Here is a 21,750-nt window from a genome sequence, read left to right as displayed (position 1 = left end):
CACAACACATATATAGATGTGTCCTATATATGCCTCATCTCATTTAATCTTCTCCACAGTGCTATCAAGCGGATGAGATTTATAAAGGGAGGGAGGAAGAAAGAGAAAGAATAAAATATGAACACCCCCTTCCCTGAAATTCCTCTGAATCCTGCCACAGTGAAATTAGTACTAAGAGGCCAAAATAGACACTCAAGACTCTATTTACCCAATTAGAAAATAGCTTTGGGGTGGAAATTCTCAATTCAAATTATAATAAATAAAAACTTAGACCTTCCTAGATAATTTTTAAAGCTCTACTGAATATGTTATTCATACACTGCCTTTCAACAAATATTTATTAGCCACCTCTATGCACCTCTATGTGAGGCTGGGAGAAACAGCTATGGAAGACATGGTTTCTGCTTTCCAGGAGCTCAGTCTAATAGTGGAGAAAGTCTTATAAACAGGCAGTGCTTGGAACTACGATACAGTTCCACAAGAGGGTGGTGGGAGTGCAGAGGAAGAACACCAAGGGCAGGGGGGTGAGCCTATCCAATACAGAAACAGACATACGCAGGGGCAGGAGGTAAGAGGGAGTGAGGGCAGAGACAGAACTGCAGGAGTCCAGTGTGTCCGAAAGGTTGAGTCCCAGCTGGGTAGAAGTGGGCAATAAAGTGAGACATGTGAGTATAAGCCAGATCTGAGGTCCTAGAAATAATGAGAAGCCATCTAACGATTCTTAGCAGGTGTGTATTTTAGAAATACAATTTGGACTGCCTGTTGGAGGATGAATTGGAAAAGAGCAAAAGCACAGGTTCTCCAAAATCTAGGCAAGAAGTGCCTGAGGTCTGAAGCGAGTGACGGCACTCGGAAGGGAGAAGAGGGGGCAGGTGGGGGAGACACGCAGGGCAGAGACGGAACAGAAGATGGTGGAAGATAAGGAAGGGGAAGGAATCTGGGCTTCGGTTTTGGCTACTGAGTCAGTGGTGACGTCACTCATCAAGGTCTGCAGGGAAGGTTCAGATGCAGCTCACTTCTAGACCTGTTAAGTTTGAAGTGCTTGTGAACTCGTCCAGCAGGCAGTTAGAAATGCGGGTCTAGAGCTTAGGAGCAAACTGTGATGGTGATATGGAGTCAGTCATCAATAGAAGAGGCGACGGCTGCCCACGGGGGAAGGTATAAATGCATCTGAGAAGAGATGAGGGCCTAGGGTGAACACCGGGGAAACCCAGGCATCTAAGACCAGGTGGACGAGTGAGAGTCCCCTATAGCTCTTATTAAACAGTGCTAAGTCTAGAATTTCTTCAAAGTCACCCAGATACGCCACACAAATTATGTTTTCCATAAATCCGTGGGTTTGTTAGGGAACAATTCCCCACCTACAGTTAAGACCCCACACTATGGTGTTGAAGGTCTATGCTGTTTCCAAGAGGTGTCCAGTAAGAGATTCCATAACTGACACCCCTGAGGAAGACACGACCAGCTCCCTGCAGCGGTAATGGGGAGACGGGAAAATGCAGTTTAAAAAGCCCCCACCAGGTTTCCCAGGGAAATGTGAGCATTTGAGTACAGTAAGTTCCCTGCATACAAACAAGTTCCGTTCCAAGAGTGAGTCTGTAAGTCCAATTTGTTCGTAAGTCCAACAAAGTTAGCCTAGGTACCCAACTAACACAATCGGCTATATAGTACTGTACTGTAATAGGTTTATAATACTTTTCACACAAATAATACATAAAAAACAAACAAACCAAAAATAAAGAAAACATTTTTAATCTTACAGTATAGTATCCTGAAAAGTACAGCAGTACACTACAACCGCTGGCATCCAGGGGCTGGCATCGAGTGAACAGGCAAGAAGAGTTACTGACTGGAGGAGGGAGAGGGGGTGGGAGATGGTAGAGATGAAGGATCGTCAGCAACAGGAGACGGAGGGCAGGCTGCAGTGTCACTCATGCGTGACGCTGATGGCACAGGTTCTGGTTCCTTGCTGGATTCAATTCTATCTACCCTCTTGAAAAAACGATCCAGTGATATCTGGGTAGTAGCTCTTTTTTTTCATCGTAGATGACGTGGTAGCACTGGATTGCATCCTGAACGGCTGTTGCAACCTTCGTGTACCATTCTACGTGCAGGTGCTGTGCCTCAAAAACTAACAGTGCCTCCTCACATAAAAGAAATCCCCTTGCCATTTCCTGTGTCGTGAATCTCTTCGGTTCTTCAGTTACTTCTTCTTCCTCTTGTCTCTCTTCACCCTTTCTCTGGGCCTCCAATTCCTGGCGCTTCTTAGCAGTACCAGCTACATCACCGCGGCTTTTACACTTGCTCCTGGTCATCCTGGGCTTGAAATAAAGATACCGTACTACTGTACTCTACACAGTTCTGTAAAGTATGCAAAAGCACAACCACTTGTAGAGGATGCACGCATGTGACAATGTCCGCCAGACACGTGAACTAACTTACATGATTGGACATGCGAATGCACGTTCTCATCCTTGAAAGCTCACAACTTGAAGGTTCATATGTAGGGGACTTACTGTATCTCTGCACTCAGCCCTTCAGGCTATCAATGAAATGCCCTTTCATTCATGATGTTTTGTCATCACAGTAAAGTAAGTGGTTTTTATCACAAATTTCCTGTTTTCAGCCCAGAGGGAGATAAACTGTTTACTCTTTTCTGTGTGAGAACTCTCCTTAAGCTCAAATTATTCCTCTGTTTGCTCTTCTCTGAGATTAATAATTCTAGGTCCTCTAATCTGTTGGCTAACCTTTTATTTTATTTATTTATTTATTTAATTAATTTATTTTTTTACGGTATGTGGGCCTCTCACTGTTCTGGCCTCTCCCGTTGGCGGAGCACGGGCTCCAGACGCGCAGGCTCAGCGGCCATGGCTCACGGGCCCAGCTGCTCCGCGGCATGTGGGATCTTCTCGGACCGGGGAACGAACCCGTGTCCCCTGCATCGGCAGGCGGACTCCCAACCACTGTGCCACCAGGGAAGCCCTCTTGGCTAACCTTTTAAAACCACCAGGTTTCTCACCCACCCCAGGAACAGCAGAACAAAGTGCTCGCCCAGCTTGGAGAAGGCGGGCCCACAGCAGGGGCAGGAAGGCCATCGCCTGCTTGTTCTGTACCACGCTGCCCCTTTTCAGTCCCAGCATCATTCTTGCCATTCTAAATGTGCCACTACCATGCAGTTGATTCCATCAACACGTGACTTCTGGACTGCTTTCTGCTCTGCCTGCTCAAGGCCTTCCCCACCTTAAAAACTGTCTGCCTTTTCTCTCGAATGTGAAAGCCTGGACTTCATCAGGCTGGTTCTTCGCCACATTTTTGAGTTTAAATAACCTTAACTTCCAGCCATATTTTCCAAAGTGCTGTTTCCCATCCCCCAAACTGCTGTCTACGGCAGACCTGCTCTCCTTTCCATCGGCTTCATTACTGATTTAAACCAAATCAGACCCAAGGCAAGAAATGGGTCGTGTCTAGGCTGGAGTTCTTTCACCCTGAGTATGTGAGATGAGGGGACATACTCATTACTACCCCTAGGTGTCAACAGTATCCATTCTCTACTGGAAGCAAGTGACAAAGGAAATTATGGAGGCTACCATCTGAGAAAACTTTGAAGAGTCAGGAAAAAAGCAATGAAGCAGGACTTGTCCTACAAAATATTAAATATATTATAAATTTACAATAACTGAAATAGAAAGGTACAAGCACAGGACAGGCAAAGCAATGGAAGAAGCTAGACAATCGAGAAAGAGACCCAAATAAATAGATGAGAATATAGTGTGTGGCCTGGACAGTCATTCCAAAGGTGATGGGGAAACTGGCTTATCATCTGGGGGGAAAAAATTCCCATGTAAGTTTAGCCTTATACACGCATCTAAACAAATTCCAAATGGGTCTAAGCTTCAATGTGAAAAGCAAAACTATTAAGAAGCATTTGAAAATAGTAGAGAATAAAAATTATTGATCTGATTTTCAGGGTGGGGAAGGCTTTTCTTGGCATGACCAGAGGCAGAAACTATAAAAGAATCAATAGAATTGATTACATGAAAACTTAAAATGTCTAAATGTCAAAAAGAATATTGACAAGAAAGTTAAAGAGTAAATAACCTGGGGGTGTAATATGTAGAACAAAAGATTAAAACCATTAACGTAGGCAAACTATTAAAATCAATGAGAGGAAGGAGGTAACAGAAGTGCAAATGTGTTAAAATGCCTCTAAAACCCATTAAAATGAACCAAAAAAAAAAGTAAAAGAAAATTTTATCTGCACCAAATCTAAACAAAGGTCGCAACCTTATGCTACAAACTTCAAGGAAATGCAAGGAACTAATACATATAAATAAATATATAAAAATAAAGCACCCAATGGTTCTTTTCTAATCCTCAGCATCTCCCCAACTGGACCACAGCCCCCACTGAAGGCACGATAAATTGAAATTGATGGCAATAGAGCAAATGGAGCTTACACCATAAGTCATCAGATATCGCAAGGTGAGCTGCATCTCCCCCATCAATAAGGTTATGAGACTTGGCTTCCCAGGAAGAAGGAACAATCTTCTTTTTATCTTTATCTCCCCTTCAGCACTTGGCGCCGGTCTTTGTACATAACCAATCAATAGGTATTCACTGAATTAAAGGGGTAAGTTGCAGCGTACCCTTCCCCCACTTCTATAACACAGAAACCTGTGTTTCTGTGTTATAGATGTGGGGGAAGGGTATGCTGCAACTTAACAATTTATTGTTATCTTCTGTTATCTTCTATAACAGAAACCCTGTTTTTTAGGCTTCTGATATAAAGAAACTTTCCCAGCCATATTTTGTAAAAAGCTAGCGTTAATATAGGAACATAACACATCCAGCCCATTTTCCTCTGTGGTGTACCATCTTGTCTCAGTGGGGCCTCAGCAGGGATGCAGATGCTTTCAGTGAGAAGAGTGGGGAGATATTCATCCCCATATAGCCATTTTCTTGAGAGGCTAGGTTTTGATTTGAAGCTGGAAAGTAGTTGGGAGATTTCTGGGGATGAGAGGAACAGGTGGCCCATGGAGGTATGGAAGGACACATGTGCCTCCCTCCTGGCCTGACCTAACATTAGGTCCTCAGATGTCAAAGAACCTGTGTCTGTGAAAGACTCGAGAGAGCCTGGATGAAGAAAAACAGTTGGGATGAAGGCCAGCTCCTCTCCTAACCTCTGGGGCAGTTCCTACCCATTCAGAGCCAGGGGAAACAGCAGGAATAAGTGTGGTACCCTGGAACCAGCCTGAGAAGACAAGGTCCTCACTGAGGACACAGGAGTGCACAGTCCTTGGCTGGTTTGTGGAAGAGAAGCTCACAGCAGAAGAATGTCAAGACACCTGGTCCTGCACGGTCCTTCCTAAGGACACTTAACAGTAAGAGAGGAGGGGTCAGAGGAGCGGGCAGTGGTCCCCAGCCCTGTAGGAGGAATTAGAGCTATCCTGACTGGACCTCTCTGTTAGAGGGATAGCCTGAGAACGCTTGGGACATACCTGTGTTTTCAGTGGCTTTCCTGAACATCTGAAAAAGTACATTGTTTTTCTTATTACGAATGCAGGTAGAGATGGGAAATTCCCATGTACATTGCCAGCCTTGGAATTGAAGGTGGACTTGGGAAGGAATGATTTCCTTTACATATTCGTTTCCCTTTTCTCTTCCAGCATTCTTGGTTCCATAATAAACCTTCAACCTCAAATGATCACCACATTGTGCGGAATAAATGGTTTATCTTTACATTCCTGCATGCACTTGCTTTCTCTCTCTCTCTCTTTCTCTCCCTCCCCCCACTTCCCCCTCTCTGGTTCTCTCCCTCTCTCTATGAGAAGAAAATTTTGCCTACAAGCTTTTTGACTTGGCTAGAAAATAGCATAACCAGTGTGGGGCAGCTCTTCTGACCCTTTGGGTCTACATCGAGGATGAAAGTTTGTTCTTACATAAGGGAGTATAAATGGTGGCACTGTTCTGATGAATTCCCGTCAATGGGCTGCCTGCAGACGCATGTGGGCCATGAGTCAGAAGCACTGTGATAGCCTCTGCATCTCACCACCTTGCTCACCAGCACCCTCTTCCATTGCCACTACAACACTTGCCTCTGTCCTTCAACATTCCAAAAGCTTTCACTCTCCTCTGAGGTCAGCAATATATTTAAAGCGCTCGTTTTCATCCTGTTCCCATCGGTAAGATTTAGTTTAATGTAAGACACTCAGAAGGGAAATTCCTTTCACTCTTCTTCTGGGAAATCAGCTTCTGTGTATTCCACGTCCAAACCCCTTGCCTCACATTTCTGGTAAAATTCAAAAGTTCATAATTTTGCTGAAACAAAGCCACATCTTAGGCAAACAGGCATACCTCTTCACATCAGTATATGGTTCTCTTATTAAAGACAGGGCTTGGGGTTTGTTCTTATTTTATTTGTTTAGTTACTCTTTCATAAGATCTTAACAACTTGAATTTTCACACTTTTTAAAAATTGCTAATTCTTTAAAGTAGAGTGAAAATATGCAGTCGTGGTTTCAATGAACTTAAACAGCTCAACAGTGTCCCCTGGTGGCCATGAACACAGACACAGGGTGCTTGAGCTACGGGGCAATATTTAGCGTACAAAACAAGGTAGAAGTGTGTCTCATCAAGATGAAACTCCCTCTCCCCAACTCAAAAAATAGGAAATGCTAATGTGAATCAGCAATGCAAACCTTCAAAACATGAAAAGGACCAAAGAGTAGGAGACTGAATAGCTATCCATTTTGATAAGTCACCATGGGAAAAAATGCCCAAATTGAACATCTCTTTCCAGCCCCGAAGTTGGTAAATTCTTTTCGGTCTAAAGCCTTTATTAACTAACCAGGCAGTTCTTCAATGCCAATACCACCCGCTGGCCCTTTGGGGGTTAGCCCTCGTATGCATTCATTACAAAAATATTCTTTTGTTGTGCTATCATTGTCCTTATGTGTGCTCACACTGTCCTTACGTGTTGGGGATTCAATGTAGAACACACAGACAAAAATCTCTGTCTTCAAAGAGTGCCTATTTTAGTAGGGGAAAAGAAAATAAACAAGTCCTGAAAACGAGTTCTATGAAGAAATTCAAGCAGAGGAAGAGAATAGAGTGATGGGGTGGCAATGGCAGATGAGTTTTGAAAGGATGGGCAGGGAGAGGCTCTCTAGGTAATGGCACTTGAGCAGAAACCTGAGTGATTATAAAGAAGCTATGGGGAGAGAGTGTCCCACGAAGATTACGCAGCAAATGGAAAGTCCTGGATGCAAGAACAAGTTTGACCCGTTTGAGAAATAGCAAGGAAGGATGTTGCTGCTTTTAGTGAGAAAGGGAGAGGGCAGAGGGAGATGAGGTCAATGAGGTAGGCAGGGGCCAGACTCCATGTTCCATGGTAAGGAACGTGGATTCCATTAGAACCCTAATGCAAACTCATAGGACTGTTTAGAGCTGGGGATGACATGTTCTTATATGATTTTAAATTAATTTTTATTGGAGTATAGTTGATTTACACTGTTGTGTTAGTTTCAGTTGTACAGCAAAGTGAATCAGTTATACATATATATACATCCACTCTTTTAGATTCTTTTCCCATATAGGTCATTAGAGTATTGAGTAGAGTTCCCTGTGCTATATAGTAGGTCCTTATTAGTTATCTATTTTATATATAGTAGTGTGTCTATGTCAATTCCAATCTCCCAATTTATCCCTCCCTTCCTTTCCCCCTGGTAACCATGAGTTTGTTTTTTACATCTGCGACTCTGTTTTGTTAATAAGTGCATTTGTACCATTTTTTTAGAGTCCTCATGTAACCAATATCATGATATTTGTCTTTCTCCGTCTGACTTACTTCATTCAATATGACACTTTGAGTGATATTTTTAAAGTTATGGCGAAGATTAAGACTTAGGGCAGCAGGGGATAGGCAACTGTGAAAACAGGGAGAAGAGTTAGAATGCTATTGCAGGAGTCCAAGCAAGAAGTTGCTGGCTTGGATTAGGTTGCTAGCGGTAAAGGCAAAGGTGGGGAGAAGTGGCTGGATTCAGAACGTTTATTTCAGAAACAAGCCAGCTTGTTGATGGACTAGAAATTGTGGGAGAGATAGAATCAATTATGATTCCTTTTTTGGCCTGAGCAGTTGGTGAATAGGAATGCCAATAACTGAGATAGAGAAGCCTGGGTGGAAATGGATTTGGGGGTGAGGCAAGAGGTGAGAAATCAAAAGTTCTACTGGGTTTGCCTATTAGATGTTCAATAGGATATGTTTAGGAGACAGATGGATACATATTTGGGACTGCTCGGCACATAGGTAATGTTTATAGCCGTGAGACTGGTAGAGATCGCCTAGGCAGAAAGAGTAAATAAGGAAGAAAAAGGAAGAGAAGAAGGCGAGGCGAGGGGCATCAATAAAAGTATTCGGTTGGCCAAAAAGTTCATCTGGGTTCTTTGGCAGCTCTTATGGCAAAACCCAAACGATATTTTTGGCCAACCCAATAGATGGACCTAGTGAAAAAAAACTGAGAAGGAACAGCCAGCAAGGTAGAAGGATCCAAAAGCCAAGAGAAAAGGTGTGTCAAGGATGGAATGCCAAATGCTGTAGAGAAAATCCTATAAGAACAAAATTGGACAGTGGGTTTTGCAAGATGGAGACACTTCCAGTAAAGCATTGAGGACAAATGCCTCTGGACTGGAACCAGTTAAAGAAAGAAGAGGAGGTAAGGCTGTGGAGGCTACACAACATTCTTTCAAGGAGTTTTACTGTAAAGAGGGGCTGAGAGAAGGCAGAGTAGCTGGAGGGAACATGGGATCAAAAGAAGTGTGTTTATCTTTTCTATGTTTTCATTTAAAAATGAGATATTACAACATGCTTGTGCAGTGTTGGGACTAATTCTTTACTGGAGGGAATTGAGGAGGGGGCAAGAAGGGATGACGGGGTTGAGGGAGGATTCACCTTAGGAGTGGGGACAGAGAGAAGATAAAATATAGGTTCTGCATGAAGTCAACAATGGGAGATTCGGGAGTGGAAAGTCCTCAGCTGATTACTTTTTTTTTTTAAATTTTATTTATTTACAAAAGGTTGTTATTAGTTATCTATTTTATACATATTAGTGTGTATATGTCAGTCTCAGTCTCCCAATTCATCCCGCCACCACCCCCTCACCTGATTACTTCTAATTCCTCAGTGAGATAAGAAACAAGAAGCTAATAGTCTGAATATTAGCTCAGAGTGTGTGTGCTGGGGGATGGAGTGAGCATCACAGATTTGAGGAGACATGAGAAAATGAGTGGAAAGTGAATTTTCTAGGGGACTAGAGTGGGACTGCCAGTCATTTTTCCCTGAGAGTAACCTACTCTTAAGGTACTTGTAACAGAATGACAATTAAATATGTTACTGAGAAAGAAAGAGTAATAGGAAAATTTCTTTTTAAGTATGAAATATTTTAAATATTTCAAATATCCAGAAGGAATTTAACCAACACTCATGTACACACTACCCAGATTTCTTCAATGTTCCTATTTTGTTTCAGGTAACTTTTTAAGAAATAAAACATTGCAGTTCAGGCTGCAGTCCCCTTAGTTCCCCTCTCCAATTTCACGTCCTTCTTCCTCTTTCTTTTAAACTTCATTATATAAAGATAGAAAGTAATAATGTGCCTCTTTATTTGAGCCTATACAGCTCTGTGGTGACTTTGTTCATCCAAATGCTGTTATTCAAGATTTACCTGTTATCTGCGTTGTCAGGGAGATGACCGCAGGAAGTTCAGAAGACAAAGCCTGGATGCTGACACTGTAGTTGGTACCTGGCCTCAGGTCCAAACACGTCTCAGGAGCCTGGCTGCTGGCAGTGATATTAAAGACCATTTCCTGGGCAAATTCCTTCTGATACCATCTCTGGCCCCAAATGTGGAACTAAAACATAGAAAAGTTCACCAGGTGAATTGCTAGCTTGAAAGGCTCTGAATGCCTGGATACCTACCCTTTCTCTCACACTCTCTTACTCTTGATTCTAAAGTGCCTTCAGAAAGTGAAATACGGCAGAAAGCAAATATTAGAGTTGTAATACCATAAATACTGTAATTACAGTATTATCAGTATCATAAACATATTTTTAAATCAAAATGCACAAAAACTCGAGGCCCCAACACCGACAACTTTCTCTTTCTTGTTCTCACACATATAACGGCACATGCCCAATGTGAAAGTCTGTTGTTAAAACCACAGGAGCAAAACCAAAGAACAATTTCCTAGAAAGAAAATTAAGAATCTGAACTAAGGCTTCTCCCAGGGCAGAACGTGCATTAGGATAGGGGTCCCCAACCCCCGGACTGCAGACCGGTACCAGTCCACGGCCTGTTAGGAACCAGGCCACACAGCATGAGGGGAGCGGTGGACCGAGCGAAGCTTTGTCTGCCGCTCCCCATCGCTCACATTACCGCCTGACCCATCACCCCACCCCCTGGCGGTAGAAAAACTGTCTTCCACGAAACCGATCCCTGGTGCCAAAAAGATTGGGGACTGCTGCATTAGGGTAATCCTAGTCGGTTTGGTAAAACCTGGGAGGAGTTTTCCTCCTCTGCCCGCCCCCTTCTGACATTCCCTACACTTTACTGTAACATCCCAGCACCTGGGCCAATAGATGCACTTTTCTTCCTACTTAATTGCTTCTAGTAGCAGCTCATCCCATGGTCTTTACCTTTCTTACTCACAACCACATCTAGCTTTAGAAGTTCCCCTTGACTCTCCAGGCAACAATTCAGACCCTGATCAGAGGCACTGGTGTGGAGAGACACACACTTGCAAAAGCCACTGGCTTCCTTCCATGACACTGCCTGAACATCAGCTCTGCATCAGGCTATGTTGCACAAAGAACCTCTCATGATTTTCTCATCAATCCCCAAGGTCTCTGTCTTCAAATATGCAGCAGAAGTTCCCACTTTCTTGTTTCTTACTTCAATTGTCACTATAAATCTTCCACTGATAATGGCAGCTATATAAGTAGTTTTTTTGGTTTGTTGATATTTTTTGAACCTCCCACACAAGACAAACACCTATAAACAGAGTAACTTTCAGTAACTTACTAAATACATCTCCTCTATATCAGCTGTCTTCATACTTCTCCATCTCAAGCAGGTTTCATTAAATATTGAAATGTTACTGATGGTCTGTTTTACTGCAAGGGGAAAAGAATGAGAAATCAACTTACACCTTATACCAAAATGCTACCTTTTAATTGAACAATATTCCAAGGATAAGCATTTACAGCGGATGACTTCAGCAGTATTTTAATTTAGAAATAAGTGGTAGCAGTCCAAGAAACACCATTTTTATATTTATGTAAACACAGTCCTGATGAAAGATTTAAGGTCAAAAGATACCCAGTCTGAGAATCCTTCTTAAAAAATTAGTTAAGTCGATCCACTGCAAATTCCCTTGGTTTACTAAGCTAAAACAGCGACTCATTGTCCTGGCCTTGGACAACCTCATTTAGACAAACAAGCATCAGTTTGAAATTCTGAGCTGAGAGTAACATTTCCGCAGAGAACTGAGAATTACTCCTTGAGGAAATGAAAAAGGCTACCTCAAGCAGTCAGGCTTTTCATGATGAAAAGCGGGGAATGGTCCCTCTTGGTTTGGGCTCCCTCATCTCTTATGATCAAAGAAGCATTCAGTGGTCTCTGCTCAATTTCATGGTAATGAATCCAAAAGATAGTTCAGTACTGGTACCATATAATACAGAGGCACATCCCCCAAGCTTTTTAAAATAAAGACGAGTTATTCAAACAACACTGTAATTCAACTATACTTCAATAAAAAATAAATTTTTAAAAAGACTGGTTATTCAAAACTCTGGTATCAAAGGTTATTTCCTTCAACGATGATCCCTGTCCTTAAACTGAAAATAATACATCAGACTTGCTAAGAAGTTTCATAGGAACACTGTGATGATTAATAAGTGATAAAGAACTCCCAAAGCATGTGAAAAAAAAAGAAAATCTCATGGGAGCCAAACCTTTATTGTGTAAGCCCCTGGACCAACAGGTTCCTATGAATGAAGCCTAGTTGATAGATGCGACCCCTCTTTATGGATGGGGCAGCTTTGCCCAGAGAAAACCTGTTCCACAGGTCACAAGCTATTCTTCAAATGCTGTAAGACCGAGTAAGGAATAAAGTACGGATGATTCAGGATAAAGCAACCTTTAAGGAAGGTAAGGAAGATGTTTTTAGAGATAAGTAGTAGTGGCCCAAGGAAACTCACATTTATGAAACTTTCAAAAAGCATATAACTTCAGTAGTATTTAAACAGTTCCAGACCATACAAAAAGGTAGAAAGTTTCCCAATTCACTCAGTATGACTGGATAATCCACAATGCCCAACGTGTACAAGGACGGCACAGCCAATTACTAAACACACTATGCCAAATTCACTTATTAATATAAATACAAAAATAAAATATTAACAAATAGAAGTCAGCAGTACGTTCAAAGAACAATACACTATAAACAAGGGAGATTTACTCCAGGAATACAGAGATGATCATTACTAGGAAAGCTATTTATAGATTGAAAGAGAAAAACCATATGGTCACTTTTATAATCATAATGGTTAATACATCTAATGTACATTCCTGCCTAAAAATCTTAGCACACTAGGATTTAATTTGATAAAAACTCCTTGATTTAAAAGAATGTTTATTAGAAACCACCACACTCAGTGGTAAAACAATTTCTAATAAAGTTAAGAACAATCCAAGGATGCATGGTTTCACAGCTATTATTTAGCATTAGTCAGGAGATTCTAGACAATGCAGAACGAGGCAAGGAAAAAAATGAGCTATAAATACCAGAAAGAAAGGGAACAAATTATGCAACTGACAGTAAATTAAAAAAAAAAAACAACTGAAAAACAAATATGCAATTGTTTGAAAACGACAGAAAAATAATAGGAGTTTGGCAAAATGCACCCAAAGACAAGAACATAGAAAAACTAATCGTTTTCTACATATCTGTAAGCACAAGTATGGTAGGCTGAATAATGGTCCCTTCAAAGATGTTCACATCCTAGTCCCTGGAATCTGTAACCATGTTACCTTACATGGCATAAAGACTTTGCAAATGTGATTATAATAGGGAGATTATCCTGGATTATCCAGATGGGCCCAATGCAGTGACAAGGGTCACTTTAAAAAAGGGAGACAAGAAGATCAGGGCCAGAGAGAACTGAAGGTTGAACTGATGAGCTTTAAAGATGGAGGATGGGGCCACAAGCCAAGGAATGTAGGCAGGGTCTAGAAACTGGAAAGAGCAAGGAAATAGATCCTCCCTTTGAGACCCCACAATGAACACAGGCCTGCTGACACAAATAAACTAAAACCACAAATAAAATATAATAGAAAAATTAAAAGATTTCTATTCACAAGAGAAGAAACCATGAACAAACTTCAGATACCTAGCAATAAATGTAACTAGAAATGTCCAAGACTTACAAGAAGATTTTTTTCCCCCAAAAGGACATAAAATAAAACAATAAAGAGAAAATGCCACATCCTTGAATGGAAAGATTGAAAAAAGTGAAAAGATATCAATTCTCCACCAATTAACCTGTAAGTGGAATGTACTTCCAATGGTGATTCCAATGGACTTTCTTGGAACGTGATAAGTTTACACATTATTCAGTGAATAGAAAGTTCTCACCATGTCAGGCATGCTTTGGGGCTAAGGATAAAGTGGTGAGAAAACAAAGTCCCTGCACCTAATGGAATTCATTCTAGTGAGAAAGGCAGAAAATAAACAAGTGAAAAAATAAATTTTAAAAATATAGGGCTTCCCTGGTGGCACAGTGGTTAAGAATCCACCTGCAAATGCAGGGGACATGGGTTAGATCCCTGGTCCGGGAAGATCCAACATATGCTGTGGAGCAACTAAGCCCGTGCACCACAACTACTGAGCCTGTGCTCTAGAGCCCACAAGCCACAACTACTGAAGCCCACGTGCCACAACTACTGAAACCCGTGCACCGTAACAAGAGAAGACAGCGCAATGAGAAGCCCGTGCACTGAAACAAAGAGTAGCCCTGCTTGCCGCAACTAGAGAAAGCCCACGCACAGCAATGAAGACGCAATGCAACCAAAAATAAACAAAATAAATAAATTTATTTTTTAAAGTATATATATATATATATACATAATTTTGTGTACTGGTAAAGACTATGAAAAGCATCATACAAGAATAGAAAGGATGGTTAGGGAAGGTCCTCTGTGGAGGTGATATGTGAGCAGAGACCTGAAGGATGAGTGAGTGAGCATCAAGAGTGGAGGAAGAGGGGTCAGACAGAGGGGGCTCCAATGTCAAAACCCCACATGCAGGAATCAGCTTGGCACGCTCAGTGAACAAAAACACAATTACTGCTAAATTTTGGGGGGGGAAGATTAATGAGAATAACAAGAAAAAATTAAAATAAAAATATTGAAACAGGACATAACCAGGTTTCAGTAACTATTATAAAATTATGACAGTATTTCTCAACCTTTTTTCATTATAGCCCTACACGGAGCCTTTTTAAACATTTTTTCCCCTAATCTCTCACACTTTATAAAATTTTAATACCACAGGTATGTATATGTTTCTTATTTACTGTATGTTTATCTATGATTCATATATATATATATATATATTTTTTTTTTAGTGTTAATTTCCTGAGTTTTGTTTGTTTGTTTGTTTTGGCTGTGTTGGGTCTTCATCGCTGTGCCCAGGCTTTCTCTAGTTGCGGCGATGGGGGGCTACTTTTCACTGCGGTGCACGGTCTTCTCATTGTGGTGGTGTCTCTTGTTGTGGAGCACGGGCTCTAGGCATGGAGGCTTCAGTAGTTGTGGCTCGCTGGCTCTAGAGCACAGGCTCAGTAGTTGTGGCACACGGGCTTAGCTGCTCCACAGCACGTGGGATCTTCCTGGACCAGGGCTCGAACCTGTGTCCCCTGCATTGGCAGGCGGATTCTTAACCACTGTGCCACCAGGGAAGTCCTATGATTCATATATTAAATGAATAATATTTTTCCACCCCTCAAGAAGCAATTTTTGCCCGTTTAGCTGATTTTGCCCCCCCACTCCCTGGGGTGAATTGAGAATGCTAAATTGCTAGTTTGTTGCTAGCAAAGGAATAAACAAAGAGGTCAATGGAGCAGAGCAGAACCCAGAAACCAATCTATCTATGCATCGGAATTTATATAAGATAGGGGTGGACTTTCAAATCAGTGGGAAATAAACTGAGTTGGGAAATAGTTATCCATAGAAATAAACTAATATTAGATCCCCACCTTGACATACAGGCAAAAATGATTGCAACTGTAATAAATTTTTAGTTAAAAAATATACTAGAAAAGAATATAGGAAAACAGTTCTATAATCTTGGTTAGGAAAGAAATAATAAGAAAACTAGGAAAAATTTTTTTTAATTTGACTAAATAAAATCTTAAATTTTCTTTAGGGCAAACGATTCAACAACCTAAGTTTGAAAGACAAGCAACAAAGTGTGAAAAAAAAATTGTAACATATTTGAAAAAGTTGATGGCCCTGATATCTAAACAATTACCATGAAGAAAAATACCACCAACAACACATGAAAAGGAGGAATAAATAGAAAAAGTGATTCATAGGAAAACTGTAATAGGACAATCAATAAGCAAAGGGGTACAAATTAAACCAAAATAAAATATGCTTTTCACTTATTAGGCTCTCAAACATTAAAAAACTGGAATATCCTGCATTGGTGAAGGTGTTGGAAAACAGGTGTGTGTGTAAATTGATACAGTCTTTGTGGAGAGGAATTTATGAGGCTCTTTATCTTGGTAATTCCACTCTTAAGACTTAATTCTACAGAAATATCCTGCCCAATTATGCAAAGGTACAGTACATTTCATCAAACCTAAGATACCATTCTTGTAAGATACACTATTATTTTGTTTTATTAAGAAAGAAAAAATACTGCCAAGTAAATTCTGTCATGATTATTTTCTTGTCTCAGAATTATTTTATACTGGTTGAAAGAGTTTTTTCAGACCTATAGAAACATTAAAATTTTATAATATATAATAAAAGAAAAATCAAAAAATTGATTGAGATACTACTAAAATTTCTCCATATTCAGTATGTAACAATTCTCAATCACTTTTCAATTAAGAGATATCAGTGTATATTTCCACACCCTATGTTCTATCCTGAGTCTTGGTGAGGCAGTATTTCTTTTAAATGTTCTATTTTCTTTTTCTTGCAAGCCATTCTGATGCTGACACTTGCTTTTATACATTGCTGATCTATTTTCATGGTTTTCTACATACACAATAACTTTTTTTTTTTTTTTTTTTTTGGTGGTACGCGGGCCTCTCACTGTTGTGGCCTCTCCCGTTGCAGAGCACAGGCTCCAGACGCGCAGGCTCAGTAGCCATGGCTCACGGGCCTAGCTGCTCCGTGGCATGTGGGATCTTCCCGAACCAGGGCACGAACCCGTGTCCCCTGCATTGGCAGGTGGACTCTCAACCACTGCACCACCAGGGAAGCCCCACAATAACTTTTTGTTTCAATGTCAAATCATTGGAAAAGTTCTGAAAAAGTTTTAGTAAGCAAAATGTTAATATGTCACTAATGTCCAAAACTAAATAAAATTAGCAACACTGCAAGTAGCTATGACCAATTTGATACACACATGAGTAATGACAATTATGTTCATGGCAGCCACCTGACTGTATAACACTTGTAAGAATTCATAGGTATTAAAATGTGAAAAAATGTGCCTCTGAGTATCAGCAAAACATAATATATGTAAGTATATTAAAAGTAGCATTGTCTATAACAACAAAAATTTGAAGGGGAAAAAAAACCCCTAAATATCCTTCCATAGTGGACAAGTTAATAAATTTGTGAACCTCCACACAGTGGAATACTATGCTTCCCTCAGAGAAGGAGATGGCATTATAGGAACTGATACAGAAGTATGTCCACAGAATATCGTAAAGCCAAAAATGTTTTAAATAAAATAAAAAAGCAAGATGAAAACTGGTACATATACGATTCTGGTTTTTTTTAAAGGACAAACACACACACGCATATATACATGAACATGTAAATGTTACAGTAATGGTGGGTCTGCAATTCCTTCTGCTCACAGAAACATTCCACTGGTTAAGTTCAATTCCATCTTGGTCAGAGAGGGACTCTCACTCTAGGTCCCCTTCTCTCCATCCAAGGGTTCACAGTTTGAACCACAGGCAGGTTGAACCCATGCTGAGCTCACTGGAGAGAAAAGGATCCCCAGTAAGAAGACAGCTCATCCTGAGTCCCTTGCTACCCCACTCTCTGCTCCTTTGCTATGGAAAGTAAGTACATGCCCCTCATTCAAATATTCCTTCTTTGCTCCATTTTCAGTGGTCACTCTGCCTTCTCTCTCTCCTTTCCCCACCCACAGGGCTTCTAAGCTAGAAGCCTGAAGTTGAAAAACCAGACCTGCAAGAATGCCTCAGAGAAGAGAAAATTAGGCTCTTAGTTCATCAGATTTTTTTGAAACTTTGTTTCTGTTTCATTAATGTGGGCAAGCAACTCTGGGCAAAATCAGTCATTACTGTACTTCCTCAGGGCTCCCACAGTCCCCTGCAAATACCTCAAACTACATTTTATGCATTGTAATATTATGTATGTATTATTATGCATGTGTGTATCATGAGAGACTATGTCTCATTCATCTTTGTACTCCTAGTGTCCAGGACAGTGGCGGGCACAGCATTCCTGGTTGTTTAAATGTAAACAATCAGGGGCTTCCCTGGTGGCGCAGTGGTTGGGAGTCTGCCTGCCGATGCAGGGGACACGGGTTCGTGCCCCGGTCCGGGAAGATCCCACATGCCGCGGAGCGGCTGGGCCCGTGAGCCATGGCCACTGGGCCTGCATGTCCGGAGCCTGTGCTCCGCGGCGGGAGAGGCCACAGCGGTAAGAGGCCCGCGTACCGCAAAAATAAATAAATAAAAAATAATAATAATAAATAAATGTAAACAATCAGCAATAAGGGGAAAGCTAAGCAAATGATATCATATTAACCAAATAGAATACAGGTACTCTGAATAAGGCATGGTTTCTGCCCTTAATATGTATTTAATCTAGGAGTTACACCCTATATTAATATAACAAAAATATGAGAGTATATAATAAATGTCATAAGGTAAACTTAAGTAACAGTTAACTTGATAGATAGTTAATTTGATAGATGCTTATTGTGTATCAGGCACTGTGCTGGTTCTCCATATGCATTAACCCATTTAGTCTCACAACAAATCCATGATGTTATTCCCATTTTTACAGTTAAGGCAGCTTATACACATAGAGGTTAAACAACTTGCCCAAAGGCACAGAGGTGGTAAATAGCAGAACTGAGATTTGAATTTAGATAACCTGACCCCAGAGTAACTGTGCCAAACTCCTACCAATATTTCCTCCTGAAAGAGAGTACGGGAATTTAGAAAGAAGAAAACTTACCTTCAGTTGAGGGGATCATGAAAGAAGGGAATATAGAAACTGAAGAAAAGAAGAGGGGAGAGGGTTCCAGGTAGAAGAATGGCATGAGCAGAGATATGGAGGGGGAAAGTTAGCACTTAAGAGTTTATTACAGATTAGACTTCCAACTAGTTCAAGGATAACGGTGGCCCCTTAAATCCAAATCTCTCCACACATTCTCCAAAATATTCTTCAGATCAACTGGAAAAGCAAATAAAACAACATAAAACTAATGCTGTCATCACCACTGGAAGACAGAGAATACTACAAACTTTAAATTACCCTTTAATGGAAAAATAAATACCAAATTCCAGCAAAGCTTTCTCTCAGTCTCCCACAAGTCATTCTAGAGACTGAGAGGGCTCTAGAAGAGCCCTGTGAAAGAGAAGAGGGAACAAAGGGCCCAATCGTGAGTTAGAGTCACTCCCAGAAAGAGAAATTCCACCTTAAGTATGAAAATACTGAAAAAGAGACCTGGTATATCAGAGTACTGACTACAAGCAAAGGATGAAAAGTCTGTGAGACTTCTATGGGACCTCTGGGAGGGAGCTGTGAATGAAGGAGGAAAAGTTTCCACACACTAGGGAGCCCCTTCATCTCCCCTCTGGGGACAGTGGGTAGGGGGAGAGGGAAGCTTTGGGGCCACAAAGGAGAGTGCAGGTAGTAGTATGAGAAAGGTATTGCTTCTGGGAAAGAAGAGGATAAAAAGGAAGGAATAGGTGTTCTTTGGAAACTAAGTGGTGACAGGAAAAACAACTGCAGGGGAAAGACAAGATCTTACAAGTCAAAAGAGTACCCAAAATAGAAGAATACAGAATTCATTCCCACTCTCACCAAAAAAACAAAAACAAAAATATCCTTTAAAAGAAACTGCCCTTCATTCAGTGACAGAAGAAGGCACTCTTAACCTAGAAATCTTCTTGACCCTCCCAAATGACCAATTCTGTCTGTGGAATTAATAAACAAAGGAGTGTTCATTTAAAAACAGAAACAGAAAATTATAATCAAAACATTTCTGCTTGTGAAAAACTCCACTTTAAAAAAAAACACACAAAATAGGGGGGAAAAAACCTGTAAGACAATAAACAAATAAATATCCTGAAAAAAGCCTCTGGAATATAAAGAAAACACCTTGAGTTAGAAATTCAAAAATAAGAACAGAATGAACAAAAAGCAGGAAGGAAATGAAACACAAGTGACTGAATTCAGGAAAAAAGCAAAAGACAAAATCACATCAGAAATAAAGACTAAATTTCATGGTGCCCAAAGAAGGATAGATTCGAATATAAATGTATTGAACAAATACAAGAAAACCACCAAAAAGAATAAAAATGAGATTAAAAAGGAAGTAAAAAGGATCAAAAATAAAGTGGTTGACATGCAGTATAGGCAAAGATCCAACATATGTATAATTAAAGTCTCTAAAGAAGAAAAACATGGAAACAGAATAAATACCTAAAACTATAATCCATGACAGCCTTACAAAAATAAAAAGACCTGAATATAAATATTAGAAGGACTCATCATATACCTGAGAAAACTCACCCAGAACAATCAGCCCTAAGATTTAGCTAAGTAAAACTATTAGACTTCAAAGATAAAGAAAAACTCCTTAGCATCTCCCCTCAAATAAATAAACAATTAAGATCCAAAGGCAAAAGAATTAGGCTGCACCAGACGTCTCAAAAGCTACATAAAGGGCTTCCCTGGTGACGCAGTGGTTGAGAGTCCACCTGCCGATGCAGGGGACACGGGTTCGTGCCCCGGTCCGGGAAGATCCCACATGCCGCGGAGCGGTTGGGCCTGTAAGCCATGGCCGCTGAGCCTGCGCATCCGGAGCCTGTGCTCTGCAACGGGAGAGGCCACAACAGTGAAAGGCCCGCGTACAGCAAAAAAAAAAAAAAAAAAAAAAAAAAAAAAAAAAGCTACATAAAAAAGCAACAAAAGAAGTTATTTTAAGGAAATTCAAACAAAGAAAGTGTAAATCAAGATTTTTATATCCAACTATGCTATCTTTCAAGTATCAAGACCATAGAGAAACAGTTTTAAACATCTAAGAACTCAAGGAATACTGTACTCTTAAGGAATCTACTAGAAAATGAGCTTCATCCAAGAGGTAACTGAAGAAACTTCAGTAAAAAGACTGATGGTGAGCATCTGATATATTAAACTGTAAATCTAAGACTAAAATAAAGGTGGGGCAAGATGGAAGGATAAAATATAAACAGTATATGTTGTGAAAGTAGAAATAAGCAACTGAAAAATTGAGAGGAGAAGGAATAAAGAAAAAGGGAAATAGAATAGACTGGTTTGAATGTTATATAGGCAATACATGGAAGTTACAGTATGCCATTTAAAAACTTACAAACCAGGAGAAGACCTTCAAGATGGCAGAGGAGTAAGACGTGGAGATCACCTTTCTCCCCATAAATACATCAAAAATACATCTACATGTGGAACAACCCCTTCAGAACACCTACTGAATGCTGGCAGAAGACCTCAGACTTCCCAAAAGGCAAGAAAATCCCCATGTACCTGGGTAGGGCAAAAGAAAAAATAGAGACAAAAGAATAGGGATGGGACCCCTACCTCTGGGAAGGAGCTGTGAAGGAGGAAACGTTTCCATACACTAGGGAGCCCCTTCACTGGTGGGGAGGGGGGATGGGGGGAAGGGAAGTTTTGGAGCCACGGAGGAGAGTGCAGCAACAGGGGCGCAGAGGGCAAAGTGGAGAGATTCCCACACAGAGGATCGGTGCCAAACAACACTCATCAGCCCGAGAGGCTTGTCTGCTCACCTGCCAGGGCAGGTGGGGGCTGGGAGCTGAGGCTCAGGCTTCAGAGGTCAGACCCCAGGGAGAGGACTGGGGTTGGCTGCGTGAACGCAGCCTGAAGGGAGCTAGTGCATCACAGATAGCCAGGAGGGAGTCTGGGGAAAAGTCTAGACCTGCAAGAGCAGTAAGAGGCCATTGTTTCGGGGTGTGCAAAGAGAAGGGATTCCTTCCCAGAGTGCCCACAGAAGGCAGAGTACCACCTAAACGAGCTCCAGGGACAGGCATGAGCCACAGACATCAGCTCGGACCCCAGAGATGGGCATGAACTGCTAAGGCTGCTGCTGCTGCCACCAAGAATCCTGAGTGCAAGTGCAGGTCACTACCCAACCCGCCCCCTGGGATCCTGTGCAGCACGCCACTGCCAGGTCCTGTAACCCAGGGACAATTTCCCC

The 21,750-nt window shown here is 41.1% G+C and overlaps 1 protein-coding gene across 2 annotated transcripts in view; it reads right to left on the bottom strand.

Annotated features, from left to right (window-relative positions):
- SUSD1 (sushi domain containing 1) overlaps positions 1-21,750 on the bottom strand; it is a 125,749-nt gene that overhangs the window by 27,496 nt on the left and 76,503 nt on the right. For both annotated transcript variants that reach the window (XM_030859006.2, XM_030859013.2), the window contains exons 11-12: positions 11,076-11,167; positions 9,720-9,906 (exon numbers count right to left, since the gene is read on the bottom strand). In XM_030859006.2, the coding sequence (XP_030714866.1) occupies positions 9,720-9,906; positions 11,076-11,167 (279 nt within the window). The remainder of the gene's footprint in view (positions 1-9,719; positions 9,907-11,075; positions 11,168-21,750) is intronic.

This window comes from Globicephala melas, chromosome 6 (assembly GCF_963455315.2).
Source record: "Globicephala melas chromosome 6, mGloMel1.2, whole genome shotgun sequence".
NCBI classification, from domain to species: Eukaryota; Metazoa; Chordata; class Mammalia; order Artiodactyla; family Delphinidae; genus Globicephala; species Globicephala melas.
The sequence above is the reverse complement of the archived record's forward strand: the minus strand, read 5'-3'. Positions and strand labels throughout refer to the sequence as shown.